The sequence below is a fragment of the Elgaria multicarinata genome, chromosome 8 (assembly GCF_023053635.1).
Source record: "Elgaria multicarinata webbii isolate HBS135686 ecotype San Diego chromosome 8, rElgMul1.1.pri, whole genome shotgun sequence".
NCBI lineage: Eukaryota > Metazoa > Chordata > Lepidosauria > Squamata > Anguidae > Elgaria > Elgaria multicarinata.
The window spans coordinates 47,321,685-47,346,240 of NC_086178.1; the positions used below are offsets into that span (position 1 = coordinate 47,321,685).

General features: G+C 42.5%; 2 protein-coding genes across 2 annotated transcripts in view; both read right to left on the reverse strand.

Moving 5' to 3' along the window:
• ANKMY1 (ankyrin repeat and MYND domain containing 1) overlaps nt 1-785 on the reverse strand; it is a 39,757-nt gene extending 38,972 nt beyond the window's left edge. Inside the window, exon 1 of the mRNA XM_063133225.1 lies at nt 676-785. Coding sequence (XP_062989295.1) covers nt 676-785 — 110 coding nt within the window. The remainder of the gene's footprint in view (nt 1-675) is intronic.
• Nucleotides 786-7,326: 6,541 nt separating this feature from the next.
• MAB21L4 (mab-21 like 4) lies at nt 7,327-24,015 on the reverse strand. Its single transcript, XM_063131517.1, has 5 exons — nt 23,384-24,015; nt 18,569-18,791; nt 14,157-14,310; nt 8,763-9,119; nt 7,327-7,542 (listed from the first exon to the last, which is right to left on the reverse strand). Exons 1-5 carry the CDS (start codon nt 23,886-23,888, stop codon nt 7,450-7,452), a joined length of 1,332 nt encoding a protein of 443 aa, XP_062987587.1. The 5' UTR covers nt 23,889-24,015; the 3' UTR covers nt 7,327-7,449.
• Between the last annotated feature and the right edge of the window lie 541 nt (nt 24,016-24,556).

Genomic DNA, 24,556 nt, shown 5'->3' on the forward strand with positions numbered 1-24,556 from the left:
TGTTTTGGCCTACAACTTCCATCAACCCTAGCCAACACTGCCAATGGTGAGGAATGATGGGATTTGCAGGCCAAAACATCAGGAGAGCCACAAGATGCCCACCCCAGCTTGAAATCTTATATATTAAATAAATATTGCACCTCTTAAGTGCTCTTAGATCAAGGTTTACAAAAACTTTAAAAACAAATTGTGTTAAGACAAATTTTAGAAAGTGTGAGTCCAATTAATTAATAAAGTACTGCCATCCATAGCACACAAACGAAAGGAGGACAAACGTAACCAAAAATCATGCAACTAAGCCACTATAAACACAACTATGCCTGTCTCTATAGAAATATCAAGCCTGCATTGCCAATAATCACACTTGAATGACACATGTGTTCATCCCACAGAAGAAAAAACTCCCAAGCCTCTTCACAATTTCATCTGCTACTTAAATCTCAAAAAATATGCCCAAACACTTCCCACAAAGAAAAACAAACACATACACAATAAAAACATACAAATTCTCTAACTAGCCATCTATTTATTTTCCAACAGATTTTTACAGTAAACCTGTCAGATAATCCAGTGTATTTGTGACGAATAAAAACTGCTCCTTCAAATAGCCTGCAGTACTTGTGACAGGTAAACACCAGTACCTGTATATGACACACCACATACCAATTAGTTTACCTGTGACAAGATGTTTCTAAGGCTTCAGTACCATGACACTCAAGCCTTACGGTCTTCCATACAACCTCCCATGGCCCCTTGCTGGTACACAGATCGACTGCTTGGTACATATCTGCAGTAGGCAATCTTGGTATGTATGAAAGCCTATACTCCTGATTCTGGTGCTAAACATAAACTGAGGGGGCAGCAATCATAACACTTCTATGTTCTGTACACCATACAGCAAGCTACTAGTGTCAAACACTGGCAAACACACACACATGCCAAGTACAATCTATGTTTATTTGGTATTCACTCAAACAGGAAACACTTGTTGTTGTTATTCCCACTTTTGTTTTAAAACCAGCTTACAAAAGTTAAAAACTATATATATTTCTACATCAAAAATAAAAAATAAAAATACACCAAGGGGTGTGAGAGAGTGCGATAAAGAAATCCTCCACACACTGCCACAAACACACCACAGCCCATCCGTTTATACACACAGAGACAGATACCAACGCCACCACGTGTCCAAACGGTCTTGTCTCCACTTATGCCAGACCAGTTTCCCCATTCACACGATGCCCGTGCACACGTGCAGTCGCCAAGAAGCAGCCACACTAGGCACTGTGAAGCATCGGGGCTTCCGCCAGAGGTCTCCAGAGGACACGAAATCTCGTTGCCAGAATCAGGCAGGAGTCATCGCTGTTGGGCAAGGGGTGGGGGGCTGCCCGCTTCCAGAGCGAGTACCCACCCAAGGGTCGGGGTGGCCGTCTGGACAGCCTCCATTCTGTCCGAAGGTAGAGAAGACACCGCCTCGACCGCGCGGCCTCCACCACTGGCCGCCAGCAGCAGCAGCAGCCCCGGTAAGGCCGCGGAGGGAGAGGAACGTAACAAACAACCAGGCGCCAGAGAGATGAGGGCGCTGCTGACCGTCAACGGTAAAGCCGACGCGCCCGTGGGACGCGGGAGGGGTGGGCGCTGAGGAGACAGCCAGCCCCGCCACGGCCGCACTGATCACCACCCGCCACCCCTCTCCCCCGCTTGGCCTGCGCCGCATCCGAATTGCCATAGAAACCGAGGCGGAGTTTTGCGAAACGCAGGCGGGGCCTCCCTTGGCTCCGACTCTACAGAAACGTAGTTGGTTCCTTCAAGGCGCACCCCTAGGCATGTTTAGACAGGGGGAAAGGACGCCTAGGTGCTGCCTGGGGAATGCTGGGAGTTGTAAGACTTTTTTTCCCTGTCTAAACATGGGTAGGATTGCTCCCATACATACTACCCTGGCTGCCTTCATCCCTCCCTTTTTCTGAGGAAAGTCCTTTTAAGGGTTTCTCCACACGTTTCTTACACATCTGGACAAAGAACTAGCTATGTACAATGAAGAATGGATGCATAACTTTACAGTTCATTCCCCTTTCGTTCCTTTTCCCGCCCCTAAGGCCAGATCTACACCAAGCAGGATATTGCACTATGAAAGCGATATCAAAGTGGTATATAAAAGGCAGGAGCCACACCAGGCAAGATATAGCACCATGAAAGCAGTATATGGTATGTGTCAATGGGTCCCAACAGTTGTCAGTGGAGTTCAATACCGCTATAAAGCAGTAGTGTGGCTCCTGCTTCTTATATACTGCTTTCATACTGGTTTCATAGTGCAATATCCTGCTTAGTGTAGATTAGGCCATAGTCATAAGATACAACCTTACCATTTATACCTTTTATTCTAAATAACCCCTACGTCCATCTACAATAGATCATGTTTTGTTTTGGACTCAGTACACTCTATCAATCTAATCAGACCTTGGGTCTAATTTTAAACGGTTGTTTTAAAATATTCATCTGTTTCTGCCTCACACCCTAACCCCAACCCCCAAACCATATATAGTAATAGTAAACTCATATACCAAGTGTGGATTCTTAAGTGGTGAAGACGGCACCCATCCACACACAGGAGGGAGGTATCAATAGGATCAAGGTTTGCAAAAGTAGAACAAATCTTGAAGAGGGAAATCCTAAGGCGGTGGAGGGGAGTCCAAAATCAGCCCAATGAGGATCAAGCATGATCATCCTTTACTGCCTGGGTTTTTGAGGACGGGAACAGAAAGCCAGGGGGGAGCGGGAATGGAATAGAGTATCCTGGAAAGGGGCATTGCTGGCTGGAACTCTGGAGCCCCCTCCCCTTGCAATGTTTTGCCGCGTGCGTATTTATATTTAAATTCTAAGCTAAATTGATGTGGCCTCAAGCCAAATTGATATATGACTCTAGAAACATGAAGAACTTACATTGGCTATTACTTTAAGGGTGCAATCGCATGCATGTTTAAATAGAAAAAGTCCCCAACCAGTCATGCTTTTTTTTCTATCTGAACATGCATAGGATTGCACCTTAATAGCATGAGGCTCCATGGTCTTTTTGTTATTTTTTAAGGGCAGTGTGGGCTTCCTCGACAGACAGTCCCAGTGCTGAGATACACATCCAATCACTTTTTTAAAAAAAATTAAATAGTGAGCACCAAGCTCTAGACACATACTTGGATATTTGGTCAGCGTACTCAACAATATGTACCCTTGAATATTAATGAGATAATGTACACATGTTTTTGAATGTACCAACTTCTTTCCCCACCCGTTTTATTTGTATTGTGTAAAAGGGAGAAAGAGAGTGAAAATGGAATAAAAATAATAATGGCAGGGGTGTGTGACTAGGGAGCACCGACAACTGTGACCCCCTTTCCTCTTCCAGCAATAATGAGCTGGCAGTTTCTGAAGCTGCTGCCGATTATGACACCTTTTCTTTAGAGGGTATTGCACCATCTGCATTAGAACACATGTCTATCCCCCACCTCTCAGGGTGCTTCCAAACAAGGCTTTGCTTGCAGAATCATGGCCCATCCCAACATATTCCAGTGGTCAGTTACAAGGTCAGTTCTTTTTTGGTTGGCTATTTGTGAATAATCCTTTAAAAAGTAAGCAGCCAAACACCCTTGTTTAAGTACATTCAGCCATAGCTCAAGTGATAGAATGCACAATCTCTATGCAAAGAGGTTCCATTCCTGGCATCTCCAGGTAGGGTTAGGAAAGACTCCTGTCTGAACTCCGGAGAGCTGATCTAGATGGACTAATGGGCTGACAGCTTCTTATGTTCCAGTGGAGGCTGGTGGCTCTGATGTCAGTGGAGTGGTGAAACCGTTCCAGGTTTCAGTCGGAACTCAAAAGGAGCTGTCCAAGGTGTTGAACCTAAATTTGAGTGGTTAAGGTTCAGCACCTTTAGAGTTCTGGCTTGTTCTGACTGAAAACTGGAGAGGATTCACCACCTTAATTACATCAGCGCCATCAGCCTCCACTGCTATGTTCCTATTCCAATGGTCATTCAGAAATGAAACAATCCAGGCTTTAAGGTTCTTTCCACACTTTCAGTCAAGAGGATGTACTAAAACCACAGACAATAACCACTGGAATGCATTGATTCCTTCTGAATGGCCACAGGAATACATGAAAAGAACCTTAAAATTTGAATTGCTTCATTCATATTTTAAAAATATTTATAAGCTAGTCTTTTTCCCATTAAAGTTGTAAATGATCCTAACATGTTTCATACTTACTCACTACATAATTCACATTGCTGTGAGTTATAATGCCATGTAATACAACATGGAGGAAAGGCTCTCCCTTAAATGGGCTTTGGTATGGCCAGGACTTGATCTTCTCCTTAAAACAACAATTGTGGTCAAATACATTTCAGTGGGGTGGTGGAAATGCCTACCTTGGATGGAGTCAGACTCCTCAACCCAAAAGATCAGGTTCATAGTTTGGGAGTGAGCCTAGATCCCGGCATGATGTCAAGGGTAAAGGTGTAGCCAGAAGCATACTTTATTAACTTTGCCTGATTCATCAGCTGTATTCCTAGAAAAGAGGGATCTAAACTATAGTGCATATCCTAGCATCCTCTCAGCTTGACTACTGCAATTGTGTTTTCTGTGGGGCTGCCCTGGAAGACTGTTTAGACACATTAGATGGTCTGGAATATGCAGCCTGGTTAATATATAGCATTAGTTTCAATGTGCACATAGCAACACCAGCTGTATATAAGCTCCACTGGCTGCCAGTTTGTTTCTGAGCTAAATGAAAGGGGCTTGTGCTTACCTTTTAAAGCCCTTTGTAATCTGGCCCTAGAATACTTGAGAGGGCACTTTCTTCCATATGTTCCTTCCTACTCTATTGAGATATGAGGACAAAAACCTTTTAGTCATCCCACAATCTGTCAGGCTGGAATCAATTATCAAGTTCTGAGTGACAGATCCAGGAGAAAGGCTATTTTAAATGAGCTGTTGAAACTTCTCTCTTCAGATAACCCTTTCATGATTAGATGCTGTTTCATTGCTGCCTCGCTTGTTTTAATCTGTCCCACTTGATCCCTTACCCTATGTTATTTTGAAGATCAAAGGGTCTGGATATGTCTCCTTTCCCCTCTGCATAAATGCCAGCAAATCAGACCAAAGTTCAGCATTTGTACACGAGTTGGTGGGATCTAAAACAATGCTGACCCTGATTATTTTACCATAAAATGTGCCGGTGCTTGGGCTTCACAAAGTTTATATCTGTGCTTATAAAAAAGGGTTTGTACTTTCTCATCAAAATATCTTTCCTCTCATTTCCAGGGCTACTTTCAGAAGCGCTAGCCCTGCAGGGATATCGGAACTAACGGAAGCACAGTGGCAGAACAGAGTTGGATACTGCCCCTAGAAAACTCAAATACACACACCTTCCCCTCCATGTTCATCATTTAGATATTTCTCAGTTTAAAACAAATCTTTCACAAATAAGTAACAAACAAAGAGAAGTACCCAGCTCTGAAAGGCTTTAGCAACATTAACTTTAGGCAGCCATGCGCTTATGTGTGTTTATTGGGTGGTGTCCTAAATTACCATTCAGCCTTACTTTTCTGTGTTTATAGGTGCATTAGAAAGAAAGAATCTACAGAACATGACCTAATAATGGCATTTGGAACTATCATTCACAGCTTCAAGGAATTTGTGGTCCTTGAATCTCCAGTGGATATTCACGTGACTGAATTTGTGAAGGATTAGGCTGCAGAGGTTTGGGGGGAGAAAAGGAGATTGCTTTTGATAATGAGTTCTGGGAAAGGAATATATTTGGATTTTTAAACTGTTCTTACAGACATATTGTATTTACAGAAGTTTTAGTATCAAATGCAGTTGCTGGGGAACATAGGTTGGAGGGTGCTGTTGCACCCATGTCCTGCTTGGGGGTTCTTGGTCTACAACTGGTTGGCCACTGTGTGAACAAACCACTGGACTAGATGGAGCCTTGGTCTGATCCAGCATGGCTCTTCTTATGTTCTTTTGTTCTTAGGGTTCACACTGTGTGGCAGTCCACTTCTGCATCAGTCATAGAATCATAGAATAGCAGAGTTGGAAGGGGCCTACAAGGCCATCGAGTCCAACCCCCTGCTCAATGCAGGAATCTACACTGATCCTACACTGGCATCTTGAGCCTAATTCTCACTGATGTGACAAACCTGGGCCCAAGCCTGTTTCCAAGACTCACTTTACAAATATTGGATAACTTATTACATATGTGCTGTGACATATTGTGAATTTATTGTGCTGGCATCTGTGAATTATATATTTACTGCAAGTGTCTAGAATAAGACTTTGAGCAGGGAACTGGGGAGAGGGGAGGAATTAAATTAATTACCAGATCTCATGTTTTATGCAGAACTGTATTAGCACTGTATGCTTTCTCACAAATATGAATTAACATATTTACCATAATTAAAAGTAACTCAGACTATATGGAACCACCCTAAACACATATACCCTTTGGTACAAGTACACACACAAAAATCTGAACCTGTTATTTCATGAATTCTTCATATACAGAAAAAATACATATATATCCTGTTGCAATAACAAGCATGATATATGGCCCAGCATAGCTTTTGTAAGGCTCTGTTTCCAACACAGCACCATATTTTACATCTAAATGTCAGGTAATAGTATTAGACACAAACATAATCTTCAAAATGGCTGCTGCATTTAAGTGCCTCAGTGTGCCAGATCTAAAGTATATACTGACATGCACAGGAAGAACCTGCGGATATTACACTCTCCTCAGACGCACTACAAACTAGGGTCAGAATGGGGGAAGTGGGGGAAAGAGAGAGCAGTGGAACCTCCTTCTGGAGCAATAGATCCCTGAAAGTCATCAGTCTAAAGGAACCGGCGTGCTTCTCCCTCACATCTTCAGTCATCACAGGAAAAGGACCTGGGGATGTCTGCATGAATGCTAGATGATCATTGTCCAGATTTTCATGAGCTCAGCAAAGGTGCAGTTTGTAACCACTACAGCTGGGATAAGTTGAAAGAAAGTTGCCCCACTTCTTTTGTAGGTAGCTTGCTTCTTCCTCTGCTAATTCCACAGGCCTAGCTTTTCCTGCTTAGACTCAGAATGTCATGTCACTCACTTGTTGCAGTACATTTGTACACAGAAAATAAGATGATTGTGTACATTCACTAGCTCTGTAAGAGGCAGCAGTTAGGAAAATGGAATTGCCACCTAGTGATTGCCACCTGGTTACGACCACAAGTTGTCATTGTGTGTATGTGTGTATTTTCTTGATAGAGCAATTATGATGAGAGCCAGTCAACAGCAGATAGGAATTTTGATCATAGGAAATAAGCTAAACTTAAAGCAAGTCTCTTGTTATGGCTCTTCTTATGTTCTTAAGTCCATGCAGGCATGTAGCTCTGTGATGCTAATATCAGGTTTTCAGCTCTGGTTATTCAACATTTTCTTGGTTTTTGACAGGATGTTTGACATAGCAGAAATACGCTGTGTGTCCTTAATCGAGTACACCTGAAACTGAATAAAGAAACAGATGTTAAACTACATTAAATTATATCCCCACTACTGCAAAACTGCACCAAAGAAAACCACCCCCTAAACATTTCTAAATTGAGCAGACCTACAGACACTTTAGAAGGGAAAGCTACCAGCAGTTCTTGAACTGGGGTGGGTAAACTTGTCGGTATGCATCCATAAGAGACTAGTACCTATTTATGATTTATTGAATGTATATCCTATTTAAGGGATTTATATCCCACCCTTCAACAGTTTCCCAGGGTAGACTGAAGGCCAATATCTGTCAGAAGAGGGGGAAGGGGCTGCTATTCCAACAGGTGTTCTCCAAGTTGTCTGACAGGCATTTTCACATCTTGGGCATGATATAAAAATTCTCCCAGTTCTCTTCCCTGCAGAACACATTCTTCATCCTCTGGATCTGATGGCTCTTCCTCCTCATGGAGCTGCCTCTTCTCTTTCAATTGCACACATGCATAGATAGTACACACAGTCTTGCTTGAGTTGCACAGCTAACCACTTTGTGGTGGCATCCTCATCACACTCCTCTCAGTGTCTCTTGGCCACTAGACCCCAACATGCCAGGCCCCAATGAAATGCTGCCGCTCCCTCACCCACATGGGTTCACACCTGCCTTCAGTCTAACTGACCCAGGGCACACTCCTATGCATGTTTAGACATGCATGCAGGAAGTTCTAGGAGTTTTTTCTGTTTAAATATGCATGCAATTGCTTCCTAAGTAAGCCCTACTGAACACACTGGGTTTTACTTCTGCTTAAACATGCAGAGCCATATCTAACAGAGGTACAACAAGCTTTTCTGTATCTATACTGTGTCTATACTTTTTTGAAACTATCTTTGCCCATGGTTAGCATAGAACCAGCCATTTGAACTAGTTGTCAGTAGGTCATCTCAGTTGTAACATCCCCTTTATGGAATTCCCAGCCTAAACATTACTGTCTTTTCAAAACCCAAGCTTTTAAAATGTATCGTTACTTTAATGTGTAATATATATGTTATTTTGATTCTTATATTTGATCTTATTTTTGTAAAGTGCCCTGGGAGCACAACGTTTAATAAATAAATAATACCTCAAGTACAACCACAGTGGTTGTACTTGGGACTCCATAGGTCGCAAGTCCCAAGATCTCACTCACAGGCCAAAAGACAGTATTTGAATCTCTTGTTGTAAAATGCAAACATTGTGTTTATGGGTAGATTACCTTATTAAGGAGCATATCAAAGAAGGCAGTGCCCCAGTAGGCACTGTCTTCAGCAGGAAGATGAAGTAAGGTTTTGAGACCATTGTCCATGGGTGGGTATGTGTTGTTGTCTTTTATGGCAAAATGGAATTTCAGGAAACGTTCAGGGTTGCTAGCAAAGCTCTCCACTTTGGGATATAGAGAGCTCAGGTCCAGACCATCATCCTGGAACATATTTTGCTCTGGATACAAGAAATGAGGAAGATTTCTGGTCACCAAGCAGCAAAGCAAGATCACTAGCAGACGGTACACTGACCCTTCCAGATTCGTCCAGTCTTCAGGGGTAGGGAAAAAGTGAGCGGCCCAGAGCAACACCATCTAGGAGGGAAAAGGAACAGTTGCTAAAGACAATTCAGGGGGCGGGGAAACTACTTTCAGGTCATTTCTCAATAACAAAAATGCCAGTCTTAGTATTGCTTATTAAGGAATTGGGTCTAGGTGTTGGGGCATGGATAATGCATCTATGTGAAACTGTATAATGGCTGGTTGCTAAATACAATAAACTGGACTTGGACTTGGCATGTAAGAGAAGTAGGGAATGCTGGCTGAATTGTGTAAGCTGATAACTGGAGTGGTGTTGCTGCAGCCTTATGACGCTTGACTCTTACGCAGCATTTGAAGTATTTGCTGTAATGTCATAAATAAACGTTTTGAGCTGAGAAAACTATATTACAGGCCTCCAAAATCTATCAGGCAAATCATTGCCCAGCTCTAAGGTGTACGCAATCTATTTCCCTGTTTACCTTAATTTCTTTGTCCATCTCCCCTGGGTGGAGCATCATTCAGGAGCACCATGCACACAGTGCGCAGGCTTCCTAGGGTGGCTGCTCTATAGAGGCACCATCTCCATGCTTTCCTCACCCCCACAAGAGGCAGATGAGGTTAGGCACTAGGGGAAGCAGGTTCTTGAAAAATATTATTTCCAAGCCCAATTCAAAGTGCTGATTTTGAACTGTAAAGCTCTAAACGGTTTTGGACCTTGTTCCTTGAAGGACCACCTTCACCCATATCGGCCTGCCTGCACTTTAAGACCTTCTCATATGCCCACCTGTGATGGCAATTAGGTGGGTGTCCACATGGGAGAGGGCCTTCGCTGCGGTGGCCCCAAACCTCTGGAACTCCCATCAGAGGTCTGCCATGCACCATCCTTGCAGACTTTCAAGAAGGCCTTAAAAACATTTTATTTTACCATGGCCTTCCCATGTGTTAGTGCTGCTATTGTTGTTCCTGCTGGTTTTACTGTTGGTTTTATTGTTATAATTGCTATTTTATTGTGATCTTGTTTTTATTGCTTTTAATATTTTATTGCTTTTAGAATTTAATGTAGTTGATTGTTGTAAGCTACTTTTTGAGGACCTGTGCCCTGAAAGATGGCCAATAAAGGTTTTAAATAATAATACAATAAAATAATATTCTAATTTAGCCATCCCTAAATGACATCCAAAGTTAGCGGCCTGACTGAGGTGGAGCCTCCAGCCTGCTTCGTGGAAGAGGCTGGCCTTGTCCTTGTTCCTTTTGAAATGTTTTGGTACATTAATGTTTCCTAGGCACTTCTTTTGGCAATGAAAAGACACAAGGTGCAAACATTGCAAGCAATCAGCTTTTTTTTTTTTTATCAAACCAAACCAATTTATGAGATTAAGGCAAATAAGGTAAGCTTAGTAAACTTCCAAGCAGTTAAGAATAGAATTTGCAAAGAACCTGAACAAAAAGACGACATAATTCTAAAATGTGTTTGTTCTGAAACTGGCTTCCTTCCTAGAATGATCTTACAGTTAGCTAGAATTAAAAAGTGTAACAACTAAGGTAATTTGCCTGTAAGCTACATGGCGCACACCCAGGTTTTTGCAAAACACGTTCTGCTGCTCCATGTTCTCTACCCTGGAGTGGTGAGAGATGGAGCACGTCCCAAAAATGAAATGCAAACCATTCAGCAGCATAGAATCCCCTGCTGTTAGCACATTAAGATGCTGTAAAAAAAAAAAAGTCAACTATGAAATGGTATGATATCGAAAATACAGCACAGCCTAAAACCACTATGAACAGTACGCAGAGCAGAACACTTGTGCTTCCTTCAGCATTGTAAAGCCAGCTTCTCTGAAAAGTCTAAACAGATGCTAACAGTGGCAATATGCCAATTTACCCATAATCTCATATGCCAGGCAGAACATGTGTCACAGGAAGATGTGACATAAGAATTGGTTGCCATTATTTTCAAATAGGAAATGTGGGGGTGGGGGATTTGGATCAGAGCCATGATGCAAGTGGCGAGGGAAGTCCTCTGTACCTCATTGGAGGCTGGTGGCTCTGACGTCAGTGGGGTGGTGAATCCGTTCCAGGTCTCAGTCAGAACTAAGTGGAACTCTAAAGAAGCTATCCAAGGTAATCAGTGTTCAAAATCCCTCTGGAAACCTATACAGGCTCCCCTCTGCAGATCATGACCCTCATGTATGGAAGGGGTGGAGCCAGCAGTCATTGCCTTTTGTTTCAAAGATCCTGGAGCGTGTGGTCTACTCTCGTCTTGATTTTCTTTCTAGTAACTCTGCTCTGGATCCTTTTCAATCTGGATTCCGTCCTTTGCATTCCACTGAAACAGCCCTTACTAATATTACCGATGATCTTCTTATTGCCAAGTCTAAAGGCCTTTATTCCATTCTTATTCTCCTTGATCTAACTGCAGCCTTTGACACAGCTGATCACGATCTTCTTTTAGATTCCCTTCATGACCTCGGATTTTGTGGCTCTGTCTATAACTGGTTTGCCTCCTATCTAGCGGGTCGCTCTTTCAGCGTGTTGGCTAATGGCAGCTCGTCTTCTTCTTTTCCCCTTTCAGTAGGGGTTCCGCAAGGCTCGGTGCTTGGCCCACTGTTGTTTTCTTTATACATGTTGCCCTTGGGTAATCTAATTCAATCTCATGGCCTCCAATATCATCTGTATGCCGATGATACACAATTATATCTTTCATCTCCGGATCTTTCTCCTGATGTTCACGATCATATCTCGGCATGCCTTTCAGATATCTCCGCTTGGTTGCTTCATCGTCGTTTGAAACTTAATATGGCAAAGACTGAATTGCTCGTTTTTCCTCCTAAACCTTCTCCTCATCTCTCATTCTCTCTTACTGTCAATGACGTTACACTTACTCCAGTCAAGGAAGCTCGTAGTCTTGGCTTTATATTTGATTCCTCGCTCTCCTTTATTCCTCATATTGAGGCAGTAGCTAAATCCTGTCATTTTTTCCTGTATAATATTGCCAGGATTCGATCATTTTTGTCTGTCTCTTCTGCCAAGACTCTTGTTCATGCATTGGTTATTTCTCGGTTGGACTACTGCAACCTTCTTCTCACTGGCCTTCCTTCTTCTCACATCAGTCCGTTGGTTTCTGTTCACCACTCTGCTGCTAAGATCATCTTCTTGGCTCGACGCTCTGATCATGTTACTCCACTTATTATTATTATTATTATTATTATTATTATTATTATTATTATTATTTATATAGCACCATCAATCTTCATTGGCTTCCAATTCACTTCAGAATCCAATATAAACTTCTCCTGTTTACCTACAAAGCTTTTCACTGTCTAGCTCCTTCCTATCTTTCCTCTCTCATCTCACACTATTGCCCTGCTCATGCTCTTCGCTCCTCTGATGCCATGTTTCTCACCTGCCCAAGGGTCTCTACTTCCCTTGCTCGGCTTCGTCCATTTTCTTCGGCTGCCCCTTATGCCTGGAACGCTCTTCCAGAACATTTGAGAACTACAAGTTCAATCGCAGCTTTTAAAGCTCAGCTAAAAACTTTTCTTTTTCCTAAAGCTTTTAAAACTTGATTTTGCTCTGACCTTTATACTGCCTGTTTGGTGCATTCTCTTCCCCTCCTTATTGTTTTATTATGATTTTATTAGAATGTAAGCCTATGCGGCAGGGTCTTGCTATTTATTGTTTTACTCTGTACAGCACCATGTACATTGATGGTGCTATATAAATAAATAAATAAATAAATAAATAATAATAATAATAATAATTGCCTTCCTCTCTCCCTTACGTGGCTGTAATCATGTGAGGCATGACTAAACAGAGCTCTTGTGTTTGCCTTCACATCAGGCCACCCTTATTCCCATTTTGCAAATATGGGATTGGGCTGAGAGCTAGCCATTTCCCCTAGACCAAAAGGAAATATATTTGCATACATTAAAGCTGAAGAGCTATTTCCCTGTTTCACTACCACTACTATTGTGTGGAGAAAGCAGCCTACAGAACTGCACATAAGTAGTTCTGTAGGCTCTCATATCAGCCTACAGAACTGATATGAGAGAAAGGTGCAGTCTACACGCTGTATTTACCCCATGGTGGCTGCACGGTGGCGTGGCATTGGTTATACAACACAGCTGTCAACTTGCAGCCAGCATGGGACTTCCCCCAAATCTGCAAGTTTAAAAAGTCACAGACTTACTGCAACTTTTTGCTTTATTGTGAGGTCACTACATTCTACCCACTGTCTGTCAGTGGTGACCTTCCTTTGGCTTCGAGCCGGGGGTGTTCTGGGGATGGATCGCAACCAGTGATTTTTCACCAGAAGAGCAGGAAAGCTGAGCAGAGGGCGAATGGCCACCGCATGTCCTCCTGCCATGGGGATTAACTGTCCCCACCCCAGAGCTGCAATGCTGCGAGGTTTTAAGGGAACCTGGAAGTGAAGCGGTGCCATGAAGACACCCCCTAGAACTCAATCTTCTCAATGTTTCCCCAGCCTTCCATCTGCTGCCCAGCAGCCTTCTCTGGCTCTGCAGGGAACAGATCAAAGGCAGAGAAGGGGTAAGGATCTTGATGCAATGTCTTATAGCAGAGGTGTAGAAGGTCAAATCTGGCCCACCTGATTTGTCACCCTGATTCTCTGAGTACTGATATGATTTGGTGATTTACCAGCTTTTGTGCCATTTCTCCCCATTCTAAAAGGTTGAAATGCCTCTCCTAAGGCTTAGGTATTGGCAATAAGAGCTGTAAGCTCATTTATGATATTTTGGGCCCTTTTACTTTTACCCATGCCCAGCGTTGGAGTGCATCCCACAAGAGCATCTGTGAAATTAAATTTGGCTAAAAAAGTTTCGACAGCCCTGTCTTATAGGCTGTTTTCCAATTTAGGGGTTAGAAATAGCAGCTGAACCCTGCTTTAGGGTTCCCTGGTAGAAGGTGAAGTTTTTTTTTTTAAAATTGACAGACGAAGCAGTGCTGATTGACTTTTCCATACTCACCAAGTATACAATTGTGTTTTAGCTACCACTGCAGAAACCACTTCTTGCTCTGCAGCAAATGAAACACATCAAGAGGATCAACATAAGCAATCTGGAGAGAAAAAAGTACCTTCAAGTGGTTAAATGTAAGCCCTGTTTTCTTGCCTTCTTCTCTCCAGTTCTCATGGTTGACTTGTTCAAGGAGACAGAGACCGTCTAGGCGATGCCCCTTTAGAGTACTCACAATTTGGACAAGGTTCAGGATGGGACGCTTGGTGGAGTACCTAAGCAAGAAAAACGTATAGAATATATAGCTTGAAGTTGAAATCTCCACTGTGTTTCAGTGTAGTTAACCCATGGCAAACAGAGCCAAAATTCCCACTCAGACTTGAAGTGGGTTGTTGACACAAGTCAACAATCAAATCAGCATATTAACACTCCAAGCTGATCCCCTTCTGAGGAGAAGACTTCATATGGGATACAGGTTCTGTGGAGATGATGGTCACTGCCAGCTTTTTAAAAATATATTTTTTATTCAAGGGTGGATACATTATTTCCAAACTGATAACACAGGAAGTCACATAAAATGAAAAGCGCTAACACAGAGATCTCAACCACAGTTCCCCCAAATCCCCATGTTTTGAGAGTATACAGATTTGTTTGTAGGCAAGGATAAGACATATCAATAAAACAAGAGATATATGCAAACAGGATAGAGTCAATGCATGATAGACAGGGCTACCATGGATTTGCTCTAATATCTATGTGGCACATGTGTATGTGGAGTCCTACATGTTTATTCATGAACTTTATCCTCTCAGTTTTGAGGATTAAACATTTGCATCATTGGATAAATATGCACAAGATGCTATGCATGTGTATGCAATGTAGACAAGTAGGCTTGTCAATCGGGTGGGACAGGCAGATTCCATAGAATACCCATCACATGTTGACTTTACACAGTTTAAACACAGTGTGCACTATTTTTGTTGCAGGTATGCAGATGTTCAAGTCACTCCCTCATCTGCAAATATTCTCAGAGATGGAACATGTAAATTAGCCATAAACATAATAGTCAAACCCATACCCTCCCTTGTACTGCAATCATTCATGTTCCTGAGACATGTGTGGCCTGGATTGTAGGCAAGGCATTCCCACCCACTGTCTTTCATGTCTTTCATGTCTGATCAGGCAAAATCTAATAGCTCTTCTGCTTTGCTTTTAAAACCTCTCTGAGAGATGCATCTTATTCATGCACAAAGGAGAGATACTGATTTGTGAGAGAAAGCCTGAGGGTGCTTGACAGTGTGGTTCATCTGAAACTCAACTGCAACGAAAACAAATGCTTCAGAACTCGGTGCATTTTTCTCATTGAGGTCACCTCTTCTTTGAGAAAAATGCTTAATTTCTCAGTTGCACATGTTGATTGAATGAATGCATATACATTTCAATTGCGATTTTGTTTACAACCATGGTCGATCTAAAAACTGTGGAAGAAAGGTTGCTTGCAATCTGGCCAGATTGTAATCCCCATATAATGTGTTATCTCCCCATGGTATAGTTTTGGGCTAGATCTTTAGAATTAACTGTGCCAAAACATCCCCTGGGTCAGCTGTTGACCCCAAGTCATATCTCTTACTCCTTCTCCATCCACTCTTTCCACGAAGACATATTCTAAGAGGACATATTGATCATTAGGGGAGCACATCATTAATGATCAGATGACTTCGATTCTGAAAAGATAGACAGTGATCAGGCTGAGGGAGAGAGAAGGATGCTGACAAAGACAGATCACATCTGTCCGATTTATGCTCATGATCTTGGCTGAACAAGTTTTGCATATTTTCATGCAGCCCAAACTGGTTGCAGGTCATTCCAGTATGGAAACAGTTTGTTGTTGAGTTCATCTCCAGTGTGTTTAGGACACATGTCAAGATGGCAACTGTATAGTTTGTCAGTATGCTAGACCACATTATAACCCTAGGGCAATTGCCCACAGTAAGGTACAGCAGTGCTCTCTAGACCACAGAGGAAGCAGTGCAGAGGAAGTAGTATAGTTCAGATTATCCCTAGAACAGCTGAGCCTCCACCAAATACCCACTAGCTCAATTTGCTGCCTGTGTATTGTACTCAGAAGCATAGGTCCAATATTAGAGCATAAATGTACCTAGAACCATTTTTCAAATGCTCTATACCTAGAATAGAGGCAAAGGAAAATAGATAGGCATGTATGATCACAAATGATAAATTTATATTGAAATATGCCTAATATTTTTTTCTATTCTAACCCATCTGACTGCTTAAAGCATTTGTGCAAGAGTCATAGCATTCTCCGGACCACAGTAGATTACTCATATCCACCATAAAGTGAAAGGATGGTGAAAACCAAGATCTTCAAAGAGCAGCTCAGGATCTCTAGTGAATGAATAGATCTGGAAGATCTTCCATTTCCTTCTACAATGCCCATTCTGCCATGCCCCGGCCAAAGCCTGGGCATGGGGAGGGATTTGCGGGCGGGGCAAGAGAGAGACGTGCCCACCTTGCATTAGGCAGGATTTCGCGCCACTGGGCGGGGAGGGGTTTTGGTATTTCTTGCGTCTGTCCCGCAACCTGCTTTTCACTGTTCACACCACTTTTCGCCATTCCCATAGCAAGCACTAATTACATTGTGCAAGTATTTGTTTACGCTAGTGCAACATCATTAATGCTAGCTCTGGGGTACAATTGGATACTGCCCAAAGGCTCTATAGGAACCTAAGCTTCCATTCTGAGAATGGAGGACTATGCTTAGCAACAGTGTTTTGGGCTCCAACGGAATGAAGAATGAGAACTCATTTAACTTTCTGCTCTATAAACCCACCAGAACCTGGGTTGGAATTCTACACCTTTCCTTATAGAAATGGTTACATCTCACGCATTCCTATATGAAAGGCACAGCAATTAAGAAATTAAAATAGCACCTGCTACATCTTTTAAAATTCACATACTTTACTCAGGCTGGCCTCCTCCTTGATTCCCACCCTTCAGAGATTTTATGAGTAGATAATGCTGGTGAATCTCATGCCTGAACAAGTTGCTTACGAAAGTTGCAAAGTCTTCATCTCTGGCAGTGTTAAAGTAGCATAATTTAGGGCAATGCAATGACTAGGACATCTCCTCACCTCTCATTCTCTCTTACTGTCAACGATGTCACGCTTACTCCGGTCAAGGAAGCTCGTAGTCTTGGCTTTATATTTGATTCCTCGCTCTCCTTTATTCCTCATATCGAGGCAGTAGCTAAATCCTGTCGTTTCTTCCTGTATAATATTGCCAGGATTCGACCATTTTTGTCTGTCTCTTCTGCCAAGACTCTCGTTCACGCACTGGTTATCTCTCGGTTGGACTACTGCAACCTTCTTCTCTCTGGCCTTCCCTCGTCTCACATCAGTCCGCTAGTCTCTGTCCACCACTCTGCCTCTAAGATCATCTTCTTGGCCCGCCGCTCTGACCATGTCACTCCACTTCTGAAATCTCTTCAGTGGCTTCCAATTCACTCCAGAATCCAATATAAACTTCTCCTGCTGACCTTCAAAGCTTTTCACGGTCTAGCTCCTGCCTATCTCTCCTCTCTCATCTCACACTATTGCCCCGCTCGTGCTCTCCGCTCCTCTGATGCCATGCTTCTCGCCTGCCCAAGGACCTCCACTTCCCTTACTAGGCTTCGTCCTTTTTCTTCTGCTGCCCCTTACGCCTGGAACGCTCTTCCAGAACACTTGAGAACTACCAACTCAATCACAGCTTTTAAAACTCAGCTAAAAACTTTTCTTTTCCCTATAGCTTTTAAATATTGAGTTTGTTCTGACTCTATACTGTTAGCCTCACCCTACCCGGTGCCTGTTTACACTTCCCTGTGCCTGTTTGCATTCTCTTTCCCTCCTTATTGTTTACTACAACTTTATTAGATTGTAAGCCTATGTGGCAGGGTCTTGCTATTTACGGTGTAATCTGTACAGCACCATGTACATTGATGGTGCTATATAAATAAATAAATAAATTAACAATAATAATAATAATAATAATGAACAATACAGGATTCCTTCAATCCTCATCTTACATCACAGTGTGTTATCATAAAATTATAGATGCAATCGATTAACTGTCTAACCCAAAGCCTATTCTGACAGGATATTCTAAGGCATCCCTGTGTTTTGCTTCCATTGCCCTATAGAGATACATATTATTTATCTTAGAACTTTTCAGATTCATAATGAGAGTATTGGGGGCTTCCATTGAATTCCTGCTTTCATTTAAAAAGAGCTACTTTTCGGACACCATGACTGCAGATGCACAAAAGCAGATGCACAAGAGTTTGTTCTAAAGTAGGTTAGATATGGCAACCAGTGGCCAATGTATAGGACTTCTGGAGGTCTACCTTTTGCCTTCCTTCACACAACTGACAAGAAATCTTAGTGCACCACCAGCATGCCCTGGAAACAGACCTTACAAGATAGACCTTTTCCCCTAAGATCCATACATTGGGATCAACACAGCATCACATTTTACCTCCAGTGATAATAGCTGGCAGGGATGAAGTCAGCCTTCTGGGTGACTTTGCTCATGCTGCCTTGTGGGAAACCCTTTTCTTGCCCGTTGTTGTCGAGCTTCAGAGCACCCTGCTTTCTCCTCATTACAGGGACAATGTTGAAGCAGATCATTTTCCAACCACTGGACACCAGCAAAGGCAGCTGCATGTCATCTTCCTTTAGCCTCTCGGCACTGAGTTCTCCTAAAGAGAGTCAAGACAGAAGGAATCAATGCACTGAGAGTAAGAAGGCTGTAGGTTTGCTGCAGTCTAAACCTTTAGGTTTATTTTGTTTGGGAGCAGCACTCATGTCAGAAATCACACAGAAGAACCAATGGAAACTGCTAGCAGTTGCCCACTCCTGCTCTAGCAGAAATAAGAAACGGCATGGTGGACAACTTATTTGTTTATTTATTTATTTATTTATATCCCACCTTTTTTACTCCAGGGAACCCAAGGCAGCATACATAATCCTCCTCCTCTCCATTTTATCCTCACAACAACAACCCTGTGAGGTACATTGGGCTGAAAGTCTATGACTAGCCCAAAGTTGATAGTGATAGTAATGGTAAGCAAAGACCTTTTTATTTTCCTGGGCTCTTATTGAGGAGCTTTGCTGTACAATTTTGTTGTTGCTTTTTCTTTCTTTTCTCCTTTTTTGCTGATTTAGTTTTGTGATTTTTTAAAATTGTTGTGTGATTTTTTAAAAAACTCTACTTTTATGATTTTATGTTTTTACCATAAGCTGCCTGGGAAATCTTTGTCCTGAAAGGTAGCATAGAAATCTAATAGATAAATAAGTTAAGATCCAAAGCTCCAGTGCTATATTTTCAGGAGAACCATAGGGCTTGTGTCCCCTGTCCAGTATATTCCAAGCACCATCCCTGAATGCCCAGCTTAATAAGGAACAAATTGCCGGTGGTATTCCACCCAATTGCTCACTAAAAGCTAATGTAATTAATGGTGTAATCCTATGCATGTTTACTGAGAAGCCAGTCCCACTTAGTTAATGGTATTTATTCCCAAGAAAGTATGCTCAGGGGTAAAGGCTAAATAACTTTATATTCTGGATGTCCTGCAATGATTCCCCGGCTCACTAGGCCTCTTCACAACAAACTTTCTAGCTCCAGACCTGCAAATCTCCCTTCCTTCTTCCCCACATTGTTGTACCTGAAGAGATCATGAAATTAGAATTTGGCCTCTGACCCCTGAGACTTTGAGCAAGGCTCTGAGATCTGTCAACCCTACGAAACCCTGATTCATTTTTCTGGAACGATTTCCTTGAATTCCTTCCTAGCTTGACATAGACACCTGGACTGATGCAATGAGACAACATTGTCATGGGGTGTAACGGCAGCACAGAATGGATTGAAAAACAACAGATGGATCAGGAGAAAAATGCACTTAGCTAAAAGCAAGCAGGAACCAAGTCCAGGGTTTTCCTTGAACGTGAAAAACCTTACTGACAAGCCAAGGGTAGCAAAATGACAACAATGTTGTGTTTGTTTCCAAATGGAGGAGACAGAGCAAAAGCCACTAACTGGAAAATAATATACTGAGAGTTTGGCTAGCATGCTTACTGTGATTGAGTGGCCATGGACATTAACCAAAGAACCTTAATTATTCTCCTTATATCAGATGTTTTTCCTAATGTCCTGGGACCCAACCTTTAGAAAGTGACATCCCTTAGAGCTAAAGTAAATGGAAGAGAACTGGTTTGGAGGCAGTTTGCAGTATGAATTTGGGGAAAGGAAGAGTTGGGAAATTCTAACAAACTGGGATGAAGTCTTACGCAGGGCCATGCAAGGTGCCCTCTGGGTGTCTGCTGCACAGTTAGCAAAGTTGTTGATTGCTTTAACTGTTTGTTTCTGCTGTGCTGTGCTTGTATGTTTTTAAATAAAGCAAACATTCATTCCTTCCGCTGATCCTGAATAGGGCAACCTACTCAGGATCCATCCATTTGCACTGATCCCTTCTCATAGTAACGTTAACTGAGAAGCCCAGTCCTGTGTATGAGCTAACCTTCAGCAGCTTAAGTGCTATCCTATGATGAGCAAGAACTACATCTGCCTTTTTGGCCAGGAAACACTCCCCACCCCCATGCCTCTGGCCTACACTGGTACCACTTTCCAAAGAAAGAAGCTTGTGCTAAAGAGCAGTGCCCTGGTAAGGCAGGGGGGGTGGGGCGACAGACCATTTATAGGCACACTTATAGGGCCAAGTGCACTTATAGGGACAACCTGTCTTTTCACATCTATCCATAATTACAGCCAGTTCTATGAGCTGGTTTCGTCAATATGGCCAAGACTGCAGGTGCGAAGTACATATATGCAATACTAAATCGTAAGAATATTTCTCTCACACCAGCTTGGAATGTGGTGGACTCTTCTTTGTTACGTTTTTTTAAAGCAGAGACTGGATAGCCACTGATAAGTGATATAGTAGTAGTGGATTTCCTTCATCAGCAGGGAGATTCAAGTACTTTCCAACTCTATGAGCTCCATCAGACAAACGTTTTATGCATGCTTGTTACTGGGCACTCGTGGATTTTCGCAGGTCCCTCTCATGACGACTTCTGCCTCCCATGTACCTCCCACCCTTTCTAGCTTTCTTTGCGCAACAAAAAAACATGCCAGTAAGCTTGACATATTTTTAAAGACGGAAGTTGCTGCTATCTCCTGCTGCGTGCAAGAGAAGCAGTGCGATCAGCCCGCATGGCACCTTGTAACAATAAATGTAACAAGTTAATTATGCACGGGGGGGGGGGAGCGGGTACTTAATTTTTGTCTGTCCTGGATTTGCTGCTAATCAGTTTCGTTGGATGAACAGAGGTCTAGTGAAAGCAGGAGAAAACCTCTCTCTGTCTACTTCTCCCTTGCCAAAGGTTTAATTTTCCAGCTCACTTTCACATGGAGTTTCTCCCTAAAGTAAAAAAAGTCCCAGTCATTTCAGTCTTTCTTAAATTATAGTATTTTTTTCTAAATGTGTATCTATACATTCTCATATATACATTTTATGCAAATCTGCACATACACACTTTTTTTTTTTTTTTTTTTTTTTTGTATGATGCCTAAGTGGCCACCATATTTTCATCTGTCCTCAGGCCTAGGTACCACAGAAAATAGCCGAGCTGCTGAACTTGAAATGGCCATTCAAACATTTTGCAGTAGCCTCATGCCCCAATCATATCCCTCTCCACGTAAATGGAGGCGTGCCTGCCTTGATTACTGTTCCAAGTGTGTATTCATCAAAGAGTACAGTTTGTTGCTGAGCTGCCAAATCTGTAGTGCCAAGCCTGACTGTGCCTCCTCAGGCCTCAGCTCTTACCAGACATAACATGCGTCACATTCCTTGAGATGGACCTGTTGCCCTGTGGTTGGATATATTCCTTTTAAGGGAATAGTTTACAAGATGTACTGTGTACTATTGCCAGAACAGCAGCTTAGGAAGCTTTCAGTTATGTGGAGTCCACACCCATCCTTACAGAAGGAAGGAAGAAAAATTGCCAAAGGTAACACAGAAGGAATACTACAAAAAATCAGGACCTAAACCTGTATTCCATAAAATGTTGCAACTCCAACAAAGGTTTTCTGCTCCAGGCTCAAAGTGTCACCTGGTCTGGAATATATTGAATGTGATCTTATCACCATTGTAGCTAATAGCTATTCTCCTGTTATTGATATAATCTGCCCACATCATCTGGCACATTGTGCCAGCAACACAATCGAGAACCTTTGTTTCTCCCACTCAGTGGAACAAATAGTCATTTACCCATCCATTGACCAGAGCCATTCAGAGAGAGATCTCAAGTCAGCATATTTTTAAAATGTTTAGTTTCTTCACCTGATACAATAAAGTTACATATCTAGACAAACTGTTGTTGCTATGATATTATTATTATTGCTATTATTATTATTATTATTATTATTATTATTATTATTATTATTCAGCATAGCTATTCCCCTCACCCCATTTATTATTTCAGGGCAGTATATTGCTCTGTTTGCACTAGTATTGAACAAACGCTAAAATTTAATTAGTGGACACTTCACACGAAAAGTATTTCCCAGCTTGGCTTACATCTTTCCCCCCTTTGCATTACCATGGTTATATGTGTGTATGAGAGAGAATGTGCATGGTTTATTTCAACTTTTCTACACCACCTTATCGTATACAATTCACCCTTCAGGCATAAAGACATACTGGCACTGGAGTCCCAAACATATGAGGGCAGGAGTAAGCATATTTAGGCCCATGGGCATATTTGGCAATTTGAGAAAATGTCCTGGGCACCACTACAAAATGGGCGCGTTGCAAATGAAAGCATGAGCCTGCAGTTGTCCACCATCTTCCTAAGAATGTCTCTGGGGCAAATGTGTGGTCCAGAGAAGATGGGAGCAGCTACAGGCCCTCACTTTGCTTTGAAGCAATCCCAGCCACCAGTAAGAAATGTGTTATTTAAAAAGAAATAAAGATAAAAAGTAGGAAGGCTGGGGCACCAAGAAATGTGTTCGAGGGTACATGTTGCCAATCCCTGCATTAGAGTCACAATATGTATGTACCCCAGTTCAGGAACATACTGGTTAGAGTGACCATCTATATCTGGCCTCCTTCTGCACTCTTCTTCAGTTCCTCCCTCACATAAGCTCTCTTTAAGCCCAAGCCCGCGCATAGTTACTCAGAATTCCCATTGAGTTCAATGTATTACTTCCAAGTAAGTGTGCATAGAGTTGCAGCTTCTGTCTGTTTCTCTCTTATATACACACACATCACCTCTTTGTTTTAACTCTCAGTACCTGGCTTGATGAGGAACTGGCGCTTGCAATGAACGATGGCAGCAACAATCAGTTCTTTCAGGAGATGAAGCACCTTGCCTGGTACAATGTGACCACTGGATTCGGTATCGTCCACCACACTGAATACATCTTCTTTGGTCCAGTTTTCTAGATGAGTTCCTTCCTTGGGTATACCTAAATAACAAGTTCCTGGCACTTGGTACCTCCCATGAGTAACCTTCTCAGAATCACTCTGTTCACCTGAACACTCCTGCATCAAGAGAGCATCAGCATCAATACCTAGGGGAACCTCCATGGTCACTTCTTCCTCTGCAGCACAGAGGGCAAATTCCAAGGCTTCCAGATTTCTTGAGTAATCCACTATAAACCTGGGATCCATTGCATTGACTCTCTCCAGTACAATCAGCAAAATGTTCTCCGCCTTCTGGAACTGCTCCACTCTCTGGCTTTCACGGGACAGGATCACCTGTAGATAGCTATGCCAGTGAGGGACCTTTGCCGCCATGGCTAAAGGGTGGCAGAAAAGAACCCCCTACTGAAAGTTCCTTTGCTGCGCAGCTTATCTCTCTGGCAGACAAAACATTGATGCAGCTGTGTATGCACAAAGATATGCATGAAAGTGGGAGGGGAAAGGCAAGGCAAAGGGTTGGAACAGGGAGGAGCAGCATATAGAGTGAAATTCCACTGAAGCATTCATAGACTGAGTGTTTTCCTGCTACATAGTTGATAGAGTGCCAAGCTATTTTAAAACAGTCATTGTCAAACTGGTAAGTTCAGGTGAACCAACTGAGACATCCAGTTGTCTGGGTACCTATTCTGGCTCCACAGACCCATCCCACCCAGCAAGCCTGAAAAACTGGGCTAACTCGTATAAGTCCATGTGGGTCGTTGATGTTAAAGTGGGGCTAATCCACACCTGCTGGAGAAATTACTCGATGTATTTGTGTGATTTAAGCGTGCTAAGATTTGTGGCTTATAACCATAGATACAAATTATTTAGTGATCAGCAGCCCCCAAACTCAGAGGCATCTTACCATCCTATGCAGAGTTAGAGGAGCAACAGAGGCAGCCTTTGCCTCCTTGTCCTCCCATTCCACAGATTTCACTAGAGGGCCTTCTTAGCCCATCTCATGAGGGTGATTTGAAAAGAGAGGGAAGGAGGCTGGAGGAGGC